General features: G+C 39.8%; 2 protein-coding genes across 2 annotated transcripts; one reads left to right on the top strand and one right to left on the bottom strand.

The window, feature by feature from the left end:
• The first annotated feature begins 133 nt into the window (after nt 1-133).
• On the top strand, nt 134-1,986 carry LOC103989477 (inorganic phosphate transporter 1-4-like). The gene has a single exon (XM_009408322.3). It carries the CDS (start codon nt 222-224, stop codon nt 1,833-1,835), a length of 1,614 nt encoding a protein of 537 aa, XP_009406597.2. The 5' UTR covers nt 134-221; the 3' UTR covers nt 1,836-1,986.
• A 1,588-nt stretch (nt 1,987-3,574) lies between these two features.
• Nucleotides 3,575-5,702, bottom strand: LOC135615622 (nod factor hydrolase protein 1-like). Its single transcript, XM_065114403.1, has 2 exons — nt 4,558-5,702; nt 3,575-3,843 (listed from the first exon to the last, which is right to left on the bottom strand). Exons 1-2 carry the CDS (start codon nt 5,684-5,686, stop codon nt 3,818-3,820), a joined length of 1,155 nt encoding a protein of 384 aa, XP_064970475.1. The 5' UTR covers nt 5,687-5,702; the 3' UTR covers nt 3,575-3,817.
• Between the last annotated feature and the right edge of the window lie 8,602 nt (nt 5,703-14,304).

Here is a 14,304-nt window from a genome sequence, read left to right as displayed (position 1 = left end):
TTCGGGTAACAAATCTGACAATAGTTGTGACACAGTAGCAGAATCCCATGCATACGAACAGAATATTCTGTTCTACTGCCACGTTAAATTACTCCTCCGTCTCCTTCTCCCTAATCCTCATTCCTCTCCTTCTCTCTCGGCGGGTGTTCCATTCCTCCGTCTCCTTCTCCCTGATCCTCATTCCTCTTCTTCTTTCTCGGTGGGTGTTTGATCTCTTCGTCATGGCCGGGGAGCAATTGCAGGTCCTGAACGCCCTCGACGTCGCCAAGACGCAATGGTACCATTTCACGGCCATCATCATCGCCGGCATGGGCTTCTTCACCGACGCCTACGACCTCTTCTCCATCTCTCTCGTCACCAAGCTTCTAGGCCGCGTCTACTACCACGTCGATGGCTCCCCCACCCCGGGGACACTCCCTCCTAACGTCTCCTCTGCCGTCAACGGCGTCGCCTTCGTCGGCACCCTCTCCGGCCAGCTCTTCTTCGGCTGGCTCGGCGACAAGCTCGGCCGCAAGCGAGTCTACGGCATGACGCTCCTGCTCATGATCATCTCCTCCGTCGCCTCCGGCCTCTCCCTTGGCCACACCTCCAAGGGCGTCATGTCCACCCTCTGCTTCTTCCGATTCTGGCTCGGCTTCGGCATCGGCGGCGACTACCCCCTCTCCGCCACCATCATGTCCGAGTACTCCAACAAGAGGACCCGCGGCGCGTTCATCGCGGCCGTTTTTGCGATGCAGGGCTTCGGCATTCTTGCAGGCGGAATGGTCACCATCGTCGTCTCCGGCATCTTCAAGAACCGGTTCCCGGCGCCTGCGTACGCCGTCGACCCGATCGGATCCACGGTGCCTCAGGCCGACTACGTGTGGCGCATCATTCTCATGTTCGGAGCCGTGCCGGCGGTGATGACTTTGTACTCCCGGTTGAAGATGCCGGAGACCGCCCGCTACACCGCGCTCGTGGCCAGGGACGCGAAGCAAGCAGCGGCGGACATGTCGAAGGTCCTCCAGGTAGAGCTGGAGGATGAGGCGGCGAAGGTGCAGCAGATCACCACCGCCCAATCCAACAACTACGGGCTCTTCTCCAAGGCCTTCCTCCGCCGCCACGGCGCCCACCTGCTAGGCACTACCACCACCTGGTTCCTCCTCGACATCGCGTACTACAGCCAGAACCTGTTCCAGAAGGACATCTTCAGCGCGATCGGCTGGATTCCGAAGAACACCACCATGAACGCGCTCGAGGAGCTCTACCGCATCGCCCGGGCGCAGACGCTGATCGCCCTCTGCGGCACCGTGCCGGGCTACTGGTTCACGGTGGCCTTCATCGACGTCCTCGGCCGCTTCACTATCCAGCTCCTCGGCTTCTTCATGATGACCGTCTTCATGCTCGGCCTCGCCATCCCCTACCACCACTGGACCACCCCCGGCAACCAGATCGGCTTCATCGTCATGTACGGCTTCACCTTCTTCTTCGCCAACTTCGGGCCCAACAGCACCACCTTCATTGTGCCGGCGGAGATCTTCCCCGCGCGAGTGCGGTCCACCTGCCACGGCATCTCGGCGGCGTCAGGCAAACTGGGGGCGATCGTCGGCTCTTTCGGGTTCCTCTACCTGGCGCAAAGCCAGGACCCGGCAAAGGTGGACGCTGGCTACTCGACCGGCATCGGAGTGAGGAACTCGCTGTTCATGCTCGCCGGATGCAACATCTTGGGCTGCTTGTTCACCTTCCTGGTGCCGGAGTCTAAAGGCAAGTCACTGGAGGAGATGTCCGGCGAGAAGGAAGAGGAGGAAGAGCAGCAGGTGCAGGCGGGCAGCAACGGCAGCACTCTCCCAGTTTAGTCTTCCATTCCTGCCATGTTTGCTCTTATTGTAGTCTTAATAAGTTGGAGATAATCTCAGCATTAACAGACTTATAGAGAAGACTAAGATATAGAAAAGCTTCAGTTTATGTAGTGAGATAATCTCACTACAAAATGAAATAACAATTAGTCTTCTAATAGCGCAAATTCTTTTTTACATTCGTATGAAGGAATCTAAACTTTGTCTAAAATGTGTATACAATATGGCTGTAATTGAATATATATATATATATTCATTCTTAATTTTCACATATCATATCATGTAATGATTGTTACCGTGAGTCATTGCCTATGTTTTTCTTATCATTTTGTGCATATCATAATTGGCACGAGACTTCATGTGGGCGAAATAGTGGGTTAGGCACTTACAAGATGTGTCTCTACACCTTTCGCACTTGGAATGCCCATCTACGATAATACACAAACAATGAGAAAGCTAAATAGTATAAATATTACTCATATTTAAATTACATACAAATGAGATACATTAGTTTAGTTCTTTTACATACATATCTGATTTGTTAAACCTGAGAGTTTAGGTTAATGCTTGTTGAATTGTATTGTAGTAGAAATAAATATTTATACAAAAGGATGGATTCACGGTGCATGAATCAAAGAAATTCATTCCCAAATTATGAATTTATTAGATATCATGATATGTAGAGAATATCATTATTTATTATTTTTTTATATCCTTATTTATTTCTATCAGTGATCTTTGATTTTCTTTAGTCAGTGATTCTCTGTCGAATGAATGTCTTTCGAATAATAATTTTGTAATAGTCATGTAGTTGAGGTCAAATAATTTATTCTTTAATAAAGTAAAAGTGACAATATGTTTTTTAGAAGAATTAGAATATAGATTGGTTGCATCAATGTTTTCATAATATATTATTGGAGTTGATTGAGAGTTGACACTAAATTCCTAGAATAAGTTGAGGGAGCAAATTGAGATAGTAATAACATGATACTTAGCTTTGGTGATAGATTTTACAATAGTATTTTATTTTTTGAAATTTCAATTAATAAGGTTTGGTCCAAAAATGACAATATAGGTTGATGTGAAAGTTTTGTCATTAGTATTGTTTGTCCAATCAACATCAATAAAGTTATGAAAATGAAAGGTTAAGTATTTTGAAAGAAGAAGTCAAATAAATGTTTCTTAAAGATATTAAAGAATACGTTTTAATATAGACCAATGAATAATAGAGGATCGACATATAAATTATAATAATTTATTGATTGTAAAAGAAATATATAGACTAGTAAAAGATAAATATGTTGGAGAATCATGTATTTATCGATATTGTATAAAATCTATAGTAATATTACCATTAAGTGACTCGACGGAGGAGAGTGAGAATGAACCAACTGATTGATATGGTTGTAATGTTAGCTCTCGTTATTGAAGAAGCAAGGTTTTGAAAGAAAAAAATAAATTCAATAAATATAACATTATATAATATGAAAACCTTATTCGTTTGAGGATTAAAATATTAAAAGATATTATATTTAAGATAGTATATGATAATGAATTTATAGATACTATAAAAGAGGAAATCATTGATTTGCTATTTTATTCTATATCAATGCGGATGTTCTATTTTTTACTTATATATATAATTTCTTCTGAAAAGAATACAAATTTATTATTTATATAGTTTTATTATAATAATATTCGATACCTAAATAAATTACCAAATAGCAAATGAAAAGAAATTCCATAAATTATGCGTGTATTTTTCCAACTATTAACCACAAGCTGGAAAAATATTATGTTATATCATAATATTATGCTATAGCAACTACAGTCCTTCACGAGATATAACAAACATAAATACAAATTGGATCCTCTTATTACAATATTCTATTATAAATGCGATAATTGAAGGATCTTATTATTGTAAGAGTACATGAAAGGAGGTATCCATTTGCAACAAGTGAAGACGAGCAATCCATTGCTCACTTATTTTTCCATGCACGCCAAGCTGCCAAATAAAAAGGCCAAATCAACTCTAATCAGTATGCTTGAATTGTATATTGAAATGTGGTTTCTTATGTTTACTTCATACTACTTGATACCCTAACTTGCTATTTATACATGAAGACCCAACACAGCCTTAATATGTATTAACTAGTAAACTTATTAATCTTACACAAAAATATATTTTAATTCAAATCATTTATATATTTTGCTATTTTGATTTGATGGATGGTTATGACTAACTTTATAACTTTGCTATGAATCGATGCAAATTCTCAATTACAATGTTTTGAAAAGCATTATAAGCGTATTCAAAAATATTATAATTGATATTAAACCAGTAAGAATATGTATTTAAAATCTTAATGTTTATAATATTTTGATGGAGACACCAAACATGGTATAACTTTATTTAAAAATATTATAACTAACATAGATGTCTCTCTATTTTATTATTTTTATTACTAAATCAATAAAAAAATATTATTTGAAATCCTATTTTTACATGTAAAATATTTCTATTATGTTTCAGTCAATTTACATAAATTATAATATTTTTTGATAGATTTATAGTGTTTTGATAGAGGCATAAAAAAACATTGTAAGGCAAAAAAAAAAAGTGAGGATTTTTCTCGAAAAATCGACCTTTTATGTTATAAAATATAATTTCTTTGTTTAAAAAGGGGTGAAAAATATTTATTTATATGGATTTGTTTACCTGTTCTGGAGACACTCCAATCTTTGTCGTATCCGATTGCCCAAAAGAAGTAGCCGCCGATGCCGAGCCGCTGGGCATAGTTTATCTTCCTCGTCACCGACCACGGATCGTCGTAGCCGATCCAGCTCGTCCCGGCGTAGGAGTAAGCCGCCGTCGTCACTTCGTCGTGCACCACCGTCGCGCTTGTGTTCTTGTTGAACGCCACCACCGCGGAGTACACGAGCACCCCGTTTTCCCCGGGGCCGACTCCCACCGCCGGCGCGCCGATGCCGTTCTGGCTCGGGTCCTTGAGCTTCCACGACTTCCCGTAGAGCGGCATGCCCATCGCCACCTTCTTCTTCGGCATTCCGGCGGCCACCCACGACTCCAGCCCGTAGCTCGTGCTTATGTTGCTGTTCGGGTCGTACAGCGCCGCGTGCTCGCCGGTGGCCGTCGTGTCCCAGGAGCCGTGAAAGTCGTAGCACATCGCGTTGATCCAGTCGAGCGCCGTGGCCATTTGCTCGATCGGGTACGACCTCTGGTCGTCGCTGAGGAAGAAGCGCGGCGCGAAGTAGACGGCCGCCGTGAGGAGGAGGCGCGGGCGGCCGGTGGCCGCAGCCTCGGACACCACCGCGGCTTGCCACTCGAGGAGGAGCGCGCTGAAGTCGTCCATCTCCTTGGCGTCCTTTGGGAACTCCCAGTCGAGGTCGAGGCCGTCGAGGCCATACTCGCGGGCGACGGTGATGGTGGAGTTGATGAAGGCGGAGCGGGAGGCGGGATCGGCGGCTAGCGCCGCGAAGGCGGAATTGCTGTCGCCGCCGCCTATCGAGAGCAGGCTTTTGACGGGTGGGTGAGCGTGGATGGCGGCGGTGAAGTTCCTGAGCATGCGGTCGTCGTCGGCGGCGATGGCGAGCCCGAAGGTGGCGGAATCGACCTGGACGAAGGCGTAGAAGACGTGGGTGAAGTAGGAGAACTGAACGGAGGAGGGTGGAGAATAAGAGAACGTCCATGTCGGCCAATAGCCTGCTTTGACCGCAGGTTGCCCCATGAGCGTTCGCCTTGCTGCAACAGCACAATTTGACAAAGAGAAGATGGAAGGGAAGAAGAGGGTGATGAGGAGGAGGAAGGCAATGTGTTCTCTCCACGCCATGGTTTCTACTTGGGAGAAGAGCACCATGGGAAGCCACTAAATATACACATGTTGACGGTGGATAGGCAGCTTCAAAGTCAACTTTGTTGGCGTTGACAAATTTCCTGGTGGCATCAACACAGTAATCATCAAACGCACGACACCGTTACCGGATTTGACGGAGCAATACCAACCTTTCCCCTGTGATTGGTTGACTAAAATGTGGGACCCACTGTTGATCCACCATAATTTCAAGGAATATAAAAGTATTTCTTATGTAAATATTCTAGATAACCGGCGATCCGGCCGACGGAAAAGATTTGCCGGCCTGCAACCTTTCCTGGATTGACTTTTTTACCGCTGACAATTTCTGAATTGACTTCATCGCGGTAACCAAGTGAAAGACTTTACGTAAGAACAGAGTTATATGCCAAAAAATAATATCAATATATTGTTTACAATGAGGAAATATTTCTCAATCATTACAGGTTGAATATGATGACTCTGCAACCTCCGGTCTCAGTCGAACAGGTCAAAATTAAACTTCTAGATTAATTGACTGACAACACCAATTATAGTTGGATCAATTTATTGTCTTGTGCAAATACACTATAATAAATGGTTTGAATGGCTGGTACAACTACAAGTCACGTCGATTGAGGTAACAATTCAATAAAAGACTTTATTGTTCGAGTCAATTTAACATGGCAACACATGGCAGGATAAGGATTACATGTTAGATTCGGCCGGCAAAGTCTTGGACGACATGCGTTGATATCGGAAAAATATATAATAATATTACGAGATTAGTGCGTGAAGAATGGGAAGTCACTTGCATCATCATTCAGCAGCCACACTATGGTATTAGTGGATGCACGTGCATCGTATGGTAGGAAGCCGACGCTTGCTGGTTGTATGAGTGGAGAATGAGCTAATTATATATATATATATATATATATATATATATATATATATATATATATATATATATATATATATATATATAGTTATTTTTAGTATTTTATTTATTTATATTTTTAAAAATTATATTAAGATTATTATACTTAAAGTAAAATATTTAATCTTATTTTTTATCATATCATCGATTTTACTGATGAAAATACCATATGTGCTCAATAGGAAATCGAAATAAGATAAAGTCAATACGTGCCGGCGAAATGCCCAACGATATTTTCATCATAGATGACATGAAAAGAAACAAGATTAAAATTTTCATATTTATAAGTATAGGGATCTTAATATAATTTTGAAAGTACTGAGACGCTATAGTTAATTGTTAGGATCGGAGCGGCACTAAGAGGGGGGGTGAATTAGTGCAGCGGATTAAAACTTCGATTTTAACAAGATCTTTCGTACGTTAAGAACGAAACTTGAGAAATTTAACTTGAAGGTGTATTCTTAAAGTTGTGCAGCAAGAGTAATAAGGAACTAAAGCAGTAAGAAGATTTGCAGTAATGTAAATGACAATAATAAAAAGCAAACCAGAGATTACGCCGATTTTTAGAGTGGTTCGGTCAAATGACCTACTCCACTTGCGAGGCCCCTCTTCGATGAGGCTCCCACCTTCCACTAGCAAGTCTCTTGAAATGGAAGGGTAAACACCCCTCTTACAACCTTTTACAAGCAGCTCAACCTCTTACAAATTTTCAATAAGAAAGAAGGAGGAGAACTCTCTAGCAAATTGAAAACAAGACTTGCTAAGACTTTCTAAGACTTTTCTCTCAATCAAAATGCTTCTCAAAAGTTGTAACCTCAGCTGAGATTTGAGGGGTATTTATAGGCCTCAAGAGGATTCAAATTTTGGGCTCCAAAATTTGAATTCTCTTAGGGTTCCTGGTGCTGGCGGTTCCACCGCCCAGCCAGGCGGTGCAACCGCCCAGCCAAGGAGGTGTCACCGCCCAGTACTCGGGTGCTGGGCGGTTTCACCGCCCAGCCAGGCGGTGCCACCGCCTGGCTCTCCAATTCATTTGTTTGGCTTAATTTTAGCCCAAACCAAATCTGACTTTGGGCCCAGTTGGCCCCTAACCAGGATATAGGATTATTTCTTAATCCTAATCCTAATTATAGGTGAACTACATAACACAAAAAAAACATCCTAAGCAAGTTTTTTTAACCGCGAACGTCGAGTCTTGTTCCGGCGAGCTTTCCGACGAACTTCTTCCGACGGACTCCCTGCAAGCTCCCAATCTTTGTGATGACTTTAACGAGTAGCCGAGCCTTCTTGGTGATCTCCGCGAGCCTCCGACGATTTCTTCGGCGAACTTCCGACACGTTCCCAATTTCTTCTCAGATGGTTCCGGCAGCATCTCCGATGATTCTTCGGTCTCTTAAACGTCCATCGAGCTCGACTCCAGTATCCTTGCTTTATGTTTTCTGGTTATCGTAGTTAATCCTGCACACTTAACTCAATAATATGGATTAGATCAATTAACCCACCAATTGATTACATCATCAAAATCCGAGATTCAACAATCTCCCCCTTTTTGACGATGACAATCAATTGATGACGGAGTTAAACATAACTCCCCCTATCTATATGCCATATTATGAGAAGATAAAAAACACTTGAATTCCATCCCATTGGATTCAAGCATAACCCGATAAGTTCTAATCGTAGAACTTATCGTTATCCTCATTAAACAATAGTAAGTACGAAACTTCGATGAAAATCATAAGTTAAATGATACGGGACGAATTTTGCTACGACAGAAGATAAAGATTTTCAATATAAATTTCATGATATCAATCTTGTGATATTTTCAAGGATTTGCAAGTCATATAAGACATTCATATCATATAAGTTTTTGTAATTCATATTAGTCATGCTATCGTTCTGGTGTAAGTCATCACTTCTCCCCCTTTGTCATCAACAAAAAGGGACAAGCCAGCTAATTGATGATCATAGAAAAAGGTTTAGCATTTATCAAATATCATCATTCAAATTTGCCAGAAATAGTTTATCCAAAAGACATCATCATCTATGCAGATTAAGACAGTAGTTATCTAAAGGAAAGATCAGTTATCGTACAATCGATGACAAACATGAGCTTGTTTTTAAAAGCAAACAGAACAGAATAAAAAGATACATCAATTTAATCCTTAGGAGGTAATCCACAGTGCTGATACATGATATCTATTTTTTCATTCATCTGTCGTAGTGTCTTCAAAATTTCAACTTGTTGATTCTGAATTTGTTCTTGCTGTGATTTGATCTGAGATAGCTCCGCCATAATGATATCTTCAGTGGAGGAAACAGGAGCTGAAGGTGCTGCTCCAAAGGGACTAGGAGGAGGAGATTCATTTCCCATAAGAATTGGTGTTTCGGGTTGTTCTATTTGTGTAGGAATTGGATCCGTTCTTCTAGGCTGCCTAACCCATATGCCATTGCTAAAAGTGCACCTAAGTTTTTTCAGCAGGTTTTTATTTATTATGTTATATCGATCATTTTGAATAGATTCTTCATCGGGTGGAATGCAAATGTCATAGGCATGAAGAATTCTAGTGATTAACCTCCCATATGGTAATATAGTATCTTTAGTCATAATTTCCTGCATGTGTTGGCGAATCAAGTACCCAAAACAATTATGCTGACCGGTCATAATCCAATACATGGTTCCTATCTCTAGTTGACTTACTTCGTCAAGATGAAATTGTTTGGGGAATATGATGCTTGTGATAATGTGATGAAGAATTTTAGAGTTGAAAGGCATTAAGTGTTCACAGCTCTTGGGTAGGAAGTCAAGGTTTGGATTTGCAAAAATTGTTTTCACGGCTTCGGAATAGGTTGCTCCTATTTTTTTGACGTCCCATTTACCTTTAAAATAACATCCCCTATCTGTTTTTTGATCGAAATTTTTACTATTTTCATCCATATCTAACTTAGTCGCAGTACTCATAGGAGTGTTTATTGCTTTTGAATTATCCATGTTAAATCGTTTTAACAATTCTAATGTGTATTTAGATTGGTTAATAAATATACCATCCTTAAGTTGTTTGATTTGTAATCCTAAAAAGAAAGTTAATTCCCCCATTAAACTCATTTCGAATTCATGACTCATAGATTTGGCAAATGATTCACATAGTGATTCATCCGAAGAGCCAAAAATAATATCGTCAACATAAATTTGCACAATAAGAAAATTATTTTCAAAATGTTTAATAAACAATGTAGTATCAACCTTGCCTTTGGTAAAATTATTTAAAATAAGAAAGGAACTAAGCCTTTCATACCAAGCTCTAGGAGCTTGTTTTAAGCCATAGAGAGCTTTAGTCAATTTGAATATATGATTAGGAAGAAGAGAATTTTCAAATCCGGGAGGTTGTTCGACATATACTTCTTCGGAAATAAAACCATTCAAGAAAGCACTTTTGACATCCATTTGAAATAGTTTAAAATTATTACTACTAGCATAGGCAAGGAGCATCCTTATGGCTTCTAATCGAGCCACGGGAGCGAAGGTTTCTTCGTAATCGATACCTTCTTCTTGGTTGAAACCTTTGGCCACTAATCTAGCCTTGTTTCTAACCACGATACCATTTTCGTCTTGCTTGTTTCTAAAGACCCACTTAGTACCTATGACTAAGTGGTCACTTGGTCTAGGAACAAGCTTCCATACCTCATTCCTCTCAAATTGGTTCAATTCTTCTTGCATTGCAATGATCCAAAAATCATCTTTTAAGGCTTCGTCAATGCATTTAGGTTCAATTTGAGAAAGGAAAGCGGCGTTAGCATAGAAATTTTTGAAAGAAGAACGAGTTTGAACCCCTTTTGATGTATCTCCTATAATTTGCTCTTTTGGATGAGCATCTACATACTTCCATTCTTTTGGTAAAGAAATTTCGGAAGAAGATGCATTCAAATGGCTATTTTGAGGAGAGGGTTCATTTAAATTCAAATTATCAAAACCAAGATCATCATCAAAATCATTTTTCTTTAAATCGAAAATTTCATTAAAAACTACATGAATAGACTCTTCAATTACTAAAGTTCTTTTATTAAAAAACCCGAAAAGCTTTAGAAACGGAAGAGTAACCAAGAAAGATGCCTTCATCGGATTTAGCATCAAATTTTCCTAAAGCATCCCTTTCATTTAAAATAAAGCATTTACAACCAAAAACTTTAAAATAGGAGATGTTTGGTTTTTTGTTATTCCATAATTCATAGGGAGTTTTGGATAAGGATGGTCTTATTAGAACTCTATTCATGATGTAGCAAGCCGTATTTACGGCTTCGGCCCAAAAGTACTTAGGTAAACTATGTTCATTCAACATAGTTCTTGCCATTTCTTGTAGGTTTCTATTTTTCCTTTCAACTACTCCATTTTGTTGAGGATTTCTTGGAGTTGAGAAGTTGTGATTGTACCTATTACTTTCGCAAAAATTTTGAAAGTCACGATTTTGGAATTCACCACCGTGATCACTCCGAATTGATGAAATCATAAAGCCTTTTTCGTTTTGAGTGAGTTTACAAAATTTAGAGAAACACTTGAAGCAATCACTTTTGTGAGCTAAGAAATAGGTCCAAGTGTATCTAGAGTAGTCATCCACAATCACAAAAGCATATTTGCTTCCACCTAGACTTGTTGTATCAATTGGTCCAAATAAGTCCAAATGGATCAATTGTAATGGTCTAGTAGTGCTAATTTGATTTTTTGGTTTGAAGCTTGTTTTTATTTGTTTGCCTAGTTGACATGCATCGCATACTTTGTCCTTAATAAACTTTATATTTGGAATTCCTCGTACTAATTCTTGAGATGAGATCTTAGATATTGTTTTCATGCTTGCATGGCCTAATCTCCTATGCCAAAGCCAAGCATCATCATTTACGGCGGAGAAGCACATTTCATTACTTAGTTCATCAAGATTGATGGTATAGACATTATTTTGTTTTAAAGCAATCATAGTCATGTTATGATTTGGTTTTTCAATAATGCACATATTTGATTCAAATCTAACGATGTAACCTTTATCGCATAGTTGACTAATACTCAAGAGATTATGTTTCAATCCATCAACTAATAAGACATCATCAATGGAAAAATTAAATTTGTTACCAATAGTTCCCTTGCCAATGATTTTGCCCTTGTTGTTGTCTCCGAAGGTAACGTACCCTTCTTCTTTGCTAGTGAGCATAGAGAAATGAGATGGATCTCCAGTCATATGTCTTGAGCATCCACTATCGAGATACCATCTCTTGCTCCTAGCTTGTGGGTTTGTCTACAAAAGAGGATGATTTTTAGGTACCCATTTGATTTTGGGTGCCTCAAAAATTGACCTACTAACTTTGTTATTTATGATTGAATTCTTTATAGTTCCTTTAGGAACCCATATTAATTTTTGTGAACTAATTTTCCTAAATGGGCATTTGTAGGCAATATGTCCGGATTTGCAACAAAAGTTGCATTTCATATAAGAGGAAACATGTAATGTAGGTCCTTTTATGAAAGTGGTAGGATTTTGATGTAATCCTTTTACAAATCCAATTCCATTTCTATTTACGATGTGACCCTTGTGTGCAAGGATCATATCTAATCCTTTGCTACCAACCTTAAACTTGTTTAAGGTTTCCTTAAGAAGCAAATTTTCATTTTTTATTGCTTCTAAGTGCTCACACTTAGAGCATGGAGGAGTTTGAAGACTATCAAACTTATCTTCTAGCAAAGCATGCTTTTTCTTTAAGATACTTAACTTTTTGCTAACAGTTCTACATTCATCAAATAATTCATGAAAAGCGATAGATAGTTCTTCAAAAGATAAGTCTTCATTAAATAAATCACATACCTCTTCTCCTAACGCCATTAGCGCGTAATGAGCAACTTGCTCGGTGTTGGACTCCTCTTCTTCGGATGCGCTTGAATCATCCCACGTTGCCTTGAATGCCTTCTTCTTTGATGTTCTTTTTTTGGCTTGAGGACAATCGTTCTTATAGTGTCCCGGTTTTTTGCATTCATAGCAAAGCACTTGGTCCTTCTTTTGTTCAAATTTATTTTTTGTATTATTTTTAAATCTGTTCTTTCTTAAATATTTTTTAAACTTTTGAGTCAAAAGTGCAATATCATTGTCACTGTCCTCATCACTTGATGTTCCTTTCAAGTGGTCTTCTTATGATTTGAGTGTCATATCCTTCCTGTTCTTTGGAAGGGGGTTCTCGAGTTCGTCATGAGCTTGACATGTCATTTCGTAGGTCATTAGAGACCCAATGAGTTCTTCAAGAGGGAATGCTTTAAGGTCTTTGGCCTCTTGAATGGCCGTAACTTTTGGATCCCAACTTTTAGGGAGGGATCTTAAGATTTTAGTTACTAGTTCAAAGTTAGTAAAATCTTTACCAAGAGCTTTGAGTCCATTGATGACATCCGTAAACCGGGTGTACATGTCTCCGATGGACTCACTTGGTTTCATTCGGAAAAGTTCGTAAGAGTGCACAAGGATGTTGATTTTGGACTCTTTCACTCGGCTAGTGCCTTCATGAGTGACCTCAAGAGTTCTCCAAATATCAAAAGCCGAATCACACATTGAAACACGATTAAATTCGTTTTTGTCTAGTGCACAAAATAAGGCATTTATAGCCTTTGCATTTAAAGCAAAAACCTTCTTCTCCGATTCATTCCATTCGCTCATCGGAAGAGAAGATTTTTGAAATCCATTCTCGACAATAGACCAAAGCTCAAAGTCCATAGAAATGAGGAAGATTCTCATGCGAGTCTTCCAATATGTGTAATCCGACCCATTAAGCAAAGGTGGTCGTGCAATAGAATGGCCCTCTTGCATGCCGGAGTAAGCCATCTCTCTTGGGTATTAAACCAAATATGAGAGATAACCTTGCTCTGATACCACTTGTTAGGATCGGAGCGGCACTAAGAGGGGGGGTGAATTAGTGCAGTGGATTAAAACTTCGATTTTAACAAGATCTTTCGTACGTTAAGAACGAAACTTGAGAAATTTAACTTGAAGGCGTATTCTTAAAGTTGCGCAGCAAGAGTAATAAGGAATTAAAGCAGTAAGAAGATTTGCAGTAATGTAAATGACAATAATAAAAAGCAAACCAGAGATTACGCCGATTTTTAGAGTGGTTCGGTCAAATGGCCTACTCCACTTGCGAGGCCCCTCTTCGATGAGGCTCCCACCTTCCACTAGCAAGTCTCTTGAAATGGAAGGGTAAACACCCCTCTTACAACCTTTTACAAGCAGCTCAACCTCTTACAAATTTTCAATAAGAAAGAAGAAGGAGAACTCTCTAGCAAATTGAAAACAAGACTTGCTAAGACTTTTCTCTCAATCAAAATGCTTCTCAAAAGTTGTAACCTCAGCTGAGATTTGAGGGGTATTTATAGGCCTCAAGAGGATTCAAATTTTGGGCTCCAAAATTTGAATTCTCTTAGGGTTCCCGGTGTTGGCGGTTCCACCGCCCAGCCAAGGAGGTGTCACCGCCCAGTACTCGGGTGCTGGGCGGTTTCACCGCCCAGCCAGGCGGTGCCATCGCCTGGCTCTCCAATTCATTTGTTTGGCTTAATTTTAGCCCAAACCAAATCTGACTTTGGGCCCAGTTGGCCCCTAACCAGGATATAGGATTATTTCTTAATCCTAATCCTAATTACAGGTGAACTACATAACACAAAAAA

Source organism: Musa acuminata, chromosome BXJ2-6, assembly GCF_036884655.1.
Source record: "Musa acuminata AAA Group cultivar baxijiao chromosome BXJ2-6, Cavendish_Baxijiao_AAA, whole genome shotgun sequence".
Classification (NCBI taxonomy): domain Eukaryota; kingdom Viridiplantae; phylum Streptophyta; class Magnoliopsida; order Zingiberales; family Musaceae; genus Musa; species Musa acuminata.
Note: the sequence above shows the minus strand (reverse complement) of the source record. Positions and strands in the feature narration are given on the sequence as shown.

Coding starts and splice junctions, on each gene's coding strand:
- LOC135615622 (XM_065114403.1), bottom strand. CDS start 5,686: ATGGCGTGGAGAGAACACATTGCCTTCCTCCTCCTCATCACCCTCTTC. Junction 3,844..4,557: donor TTGGAGTGTCTCCAGAACAG/GTAAACAAATCC, acceptor TTTATTTGGCAG/CTTGGCGTGCATGGAAAAAT.
- LOC103989477 (XM_009408322.3), top strand. CDS start 222: ATGGCCGGGGAGCAATTGCAGGTCCTGAACGCCCTCGACGTCGCCAAG.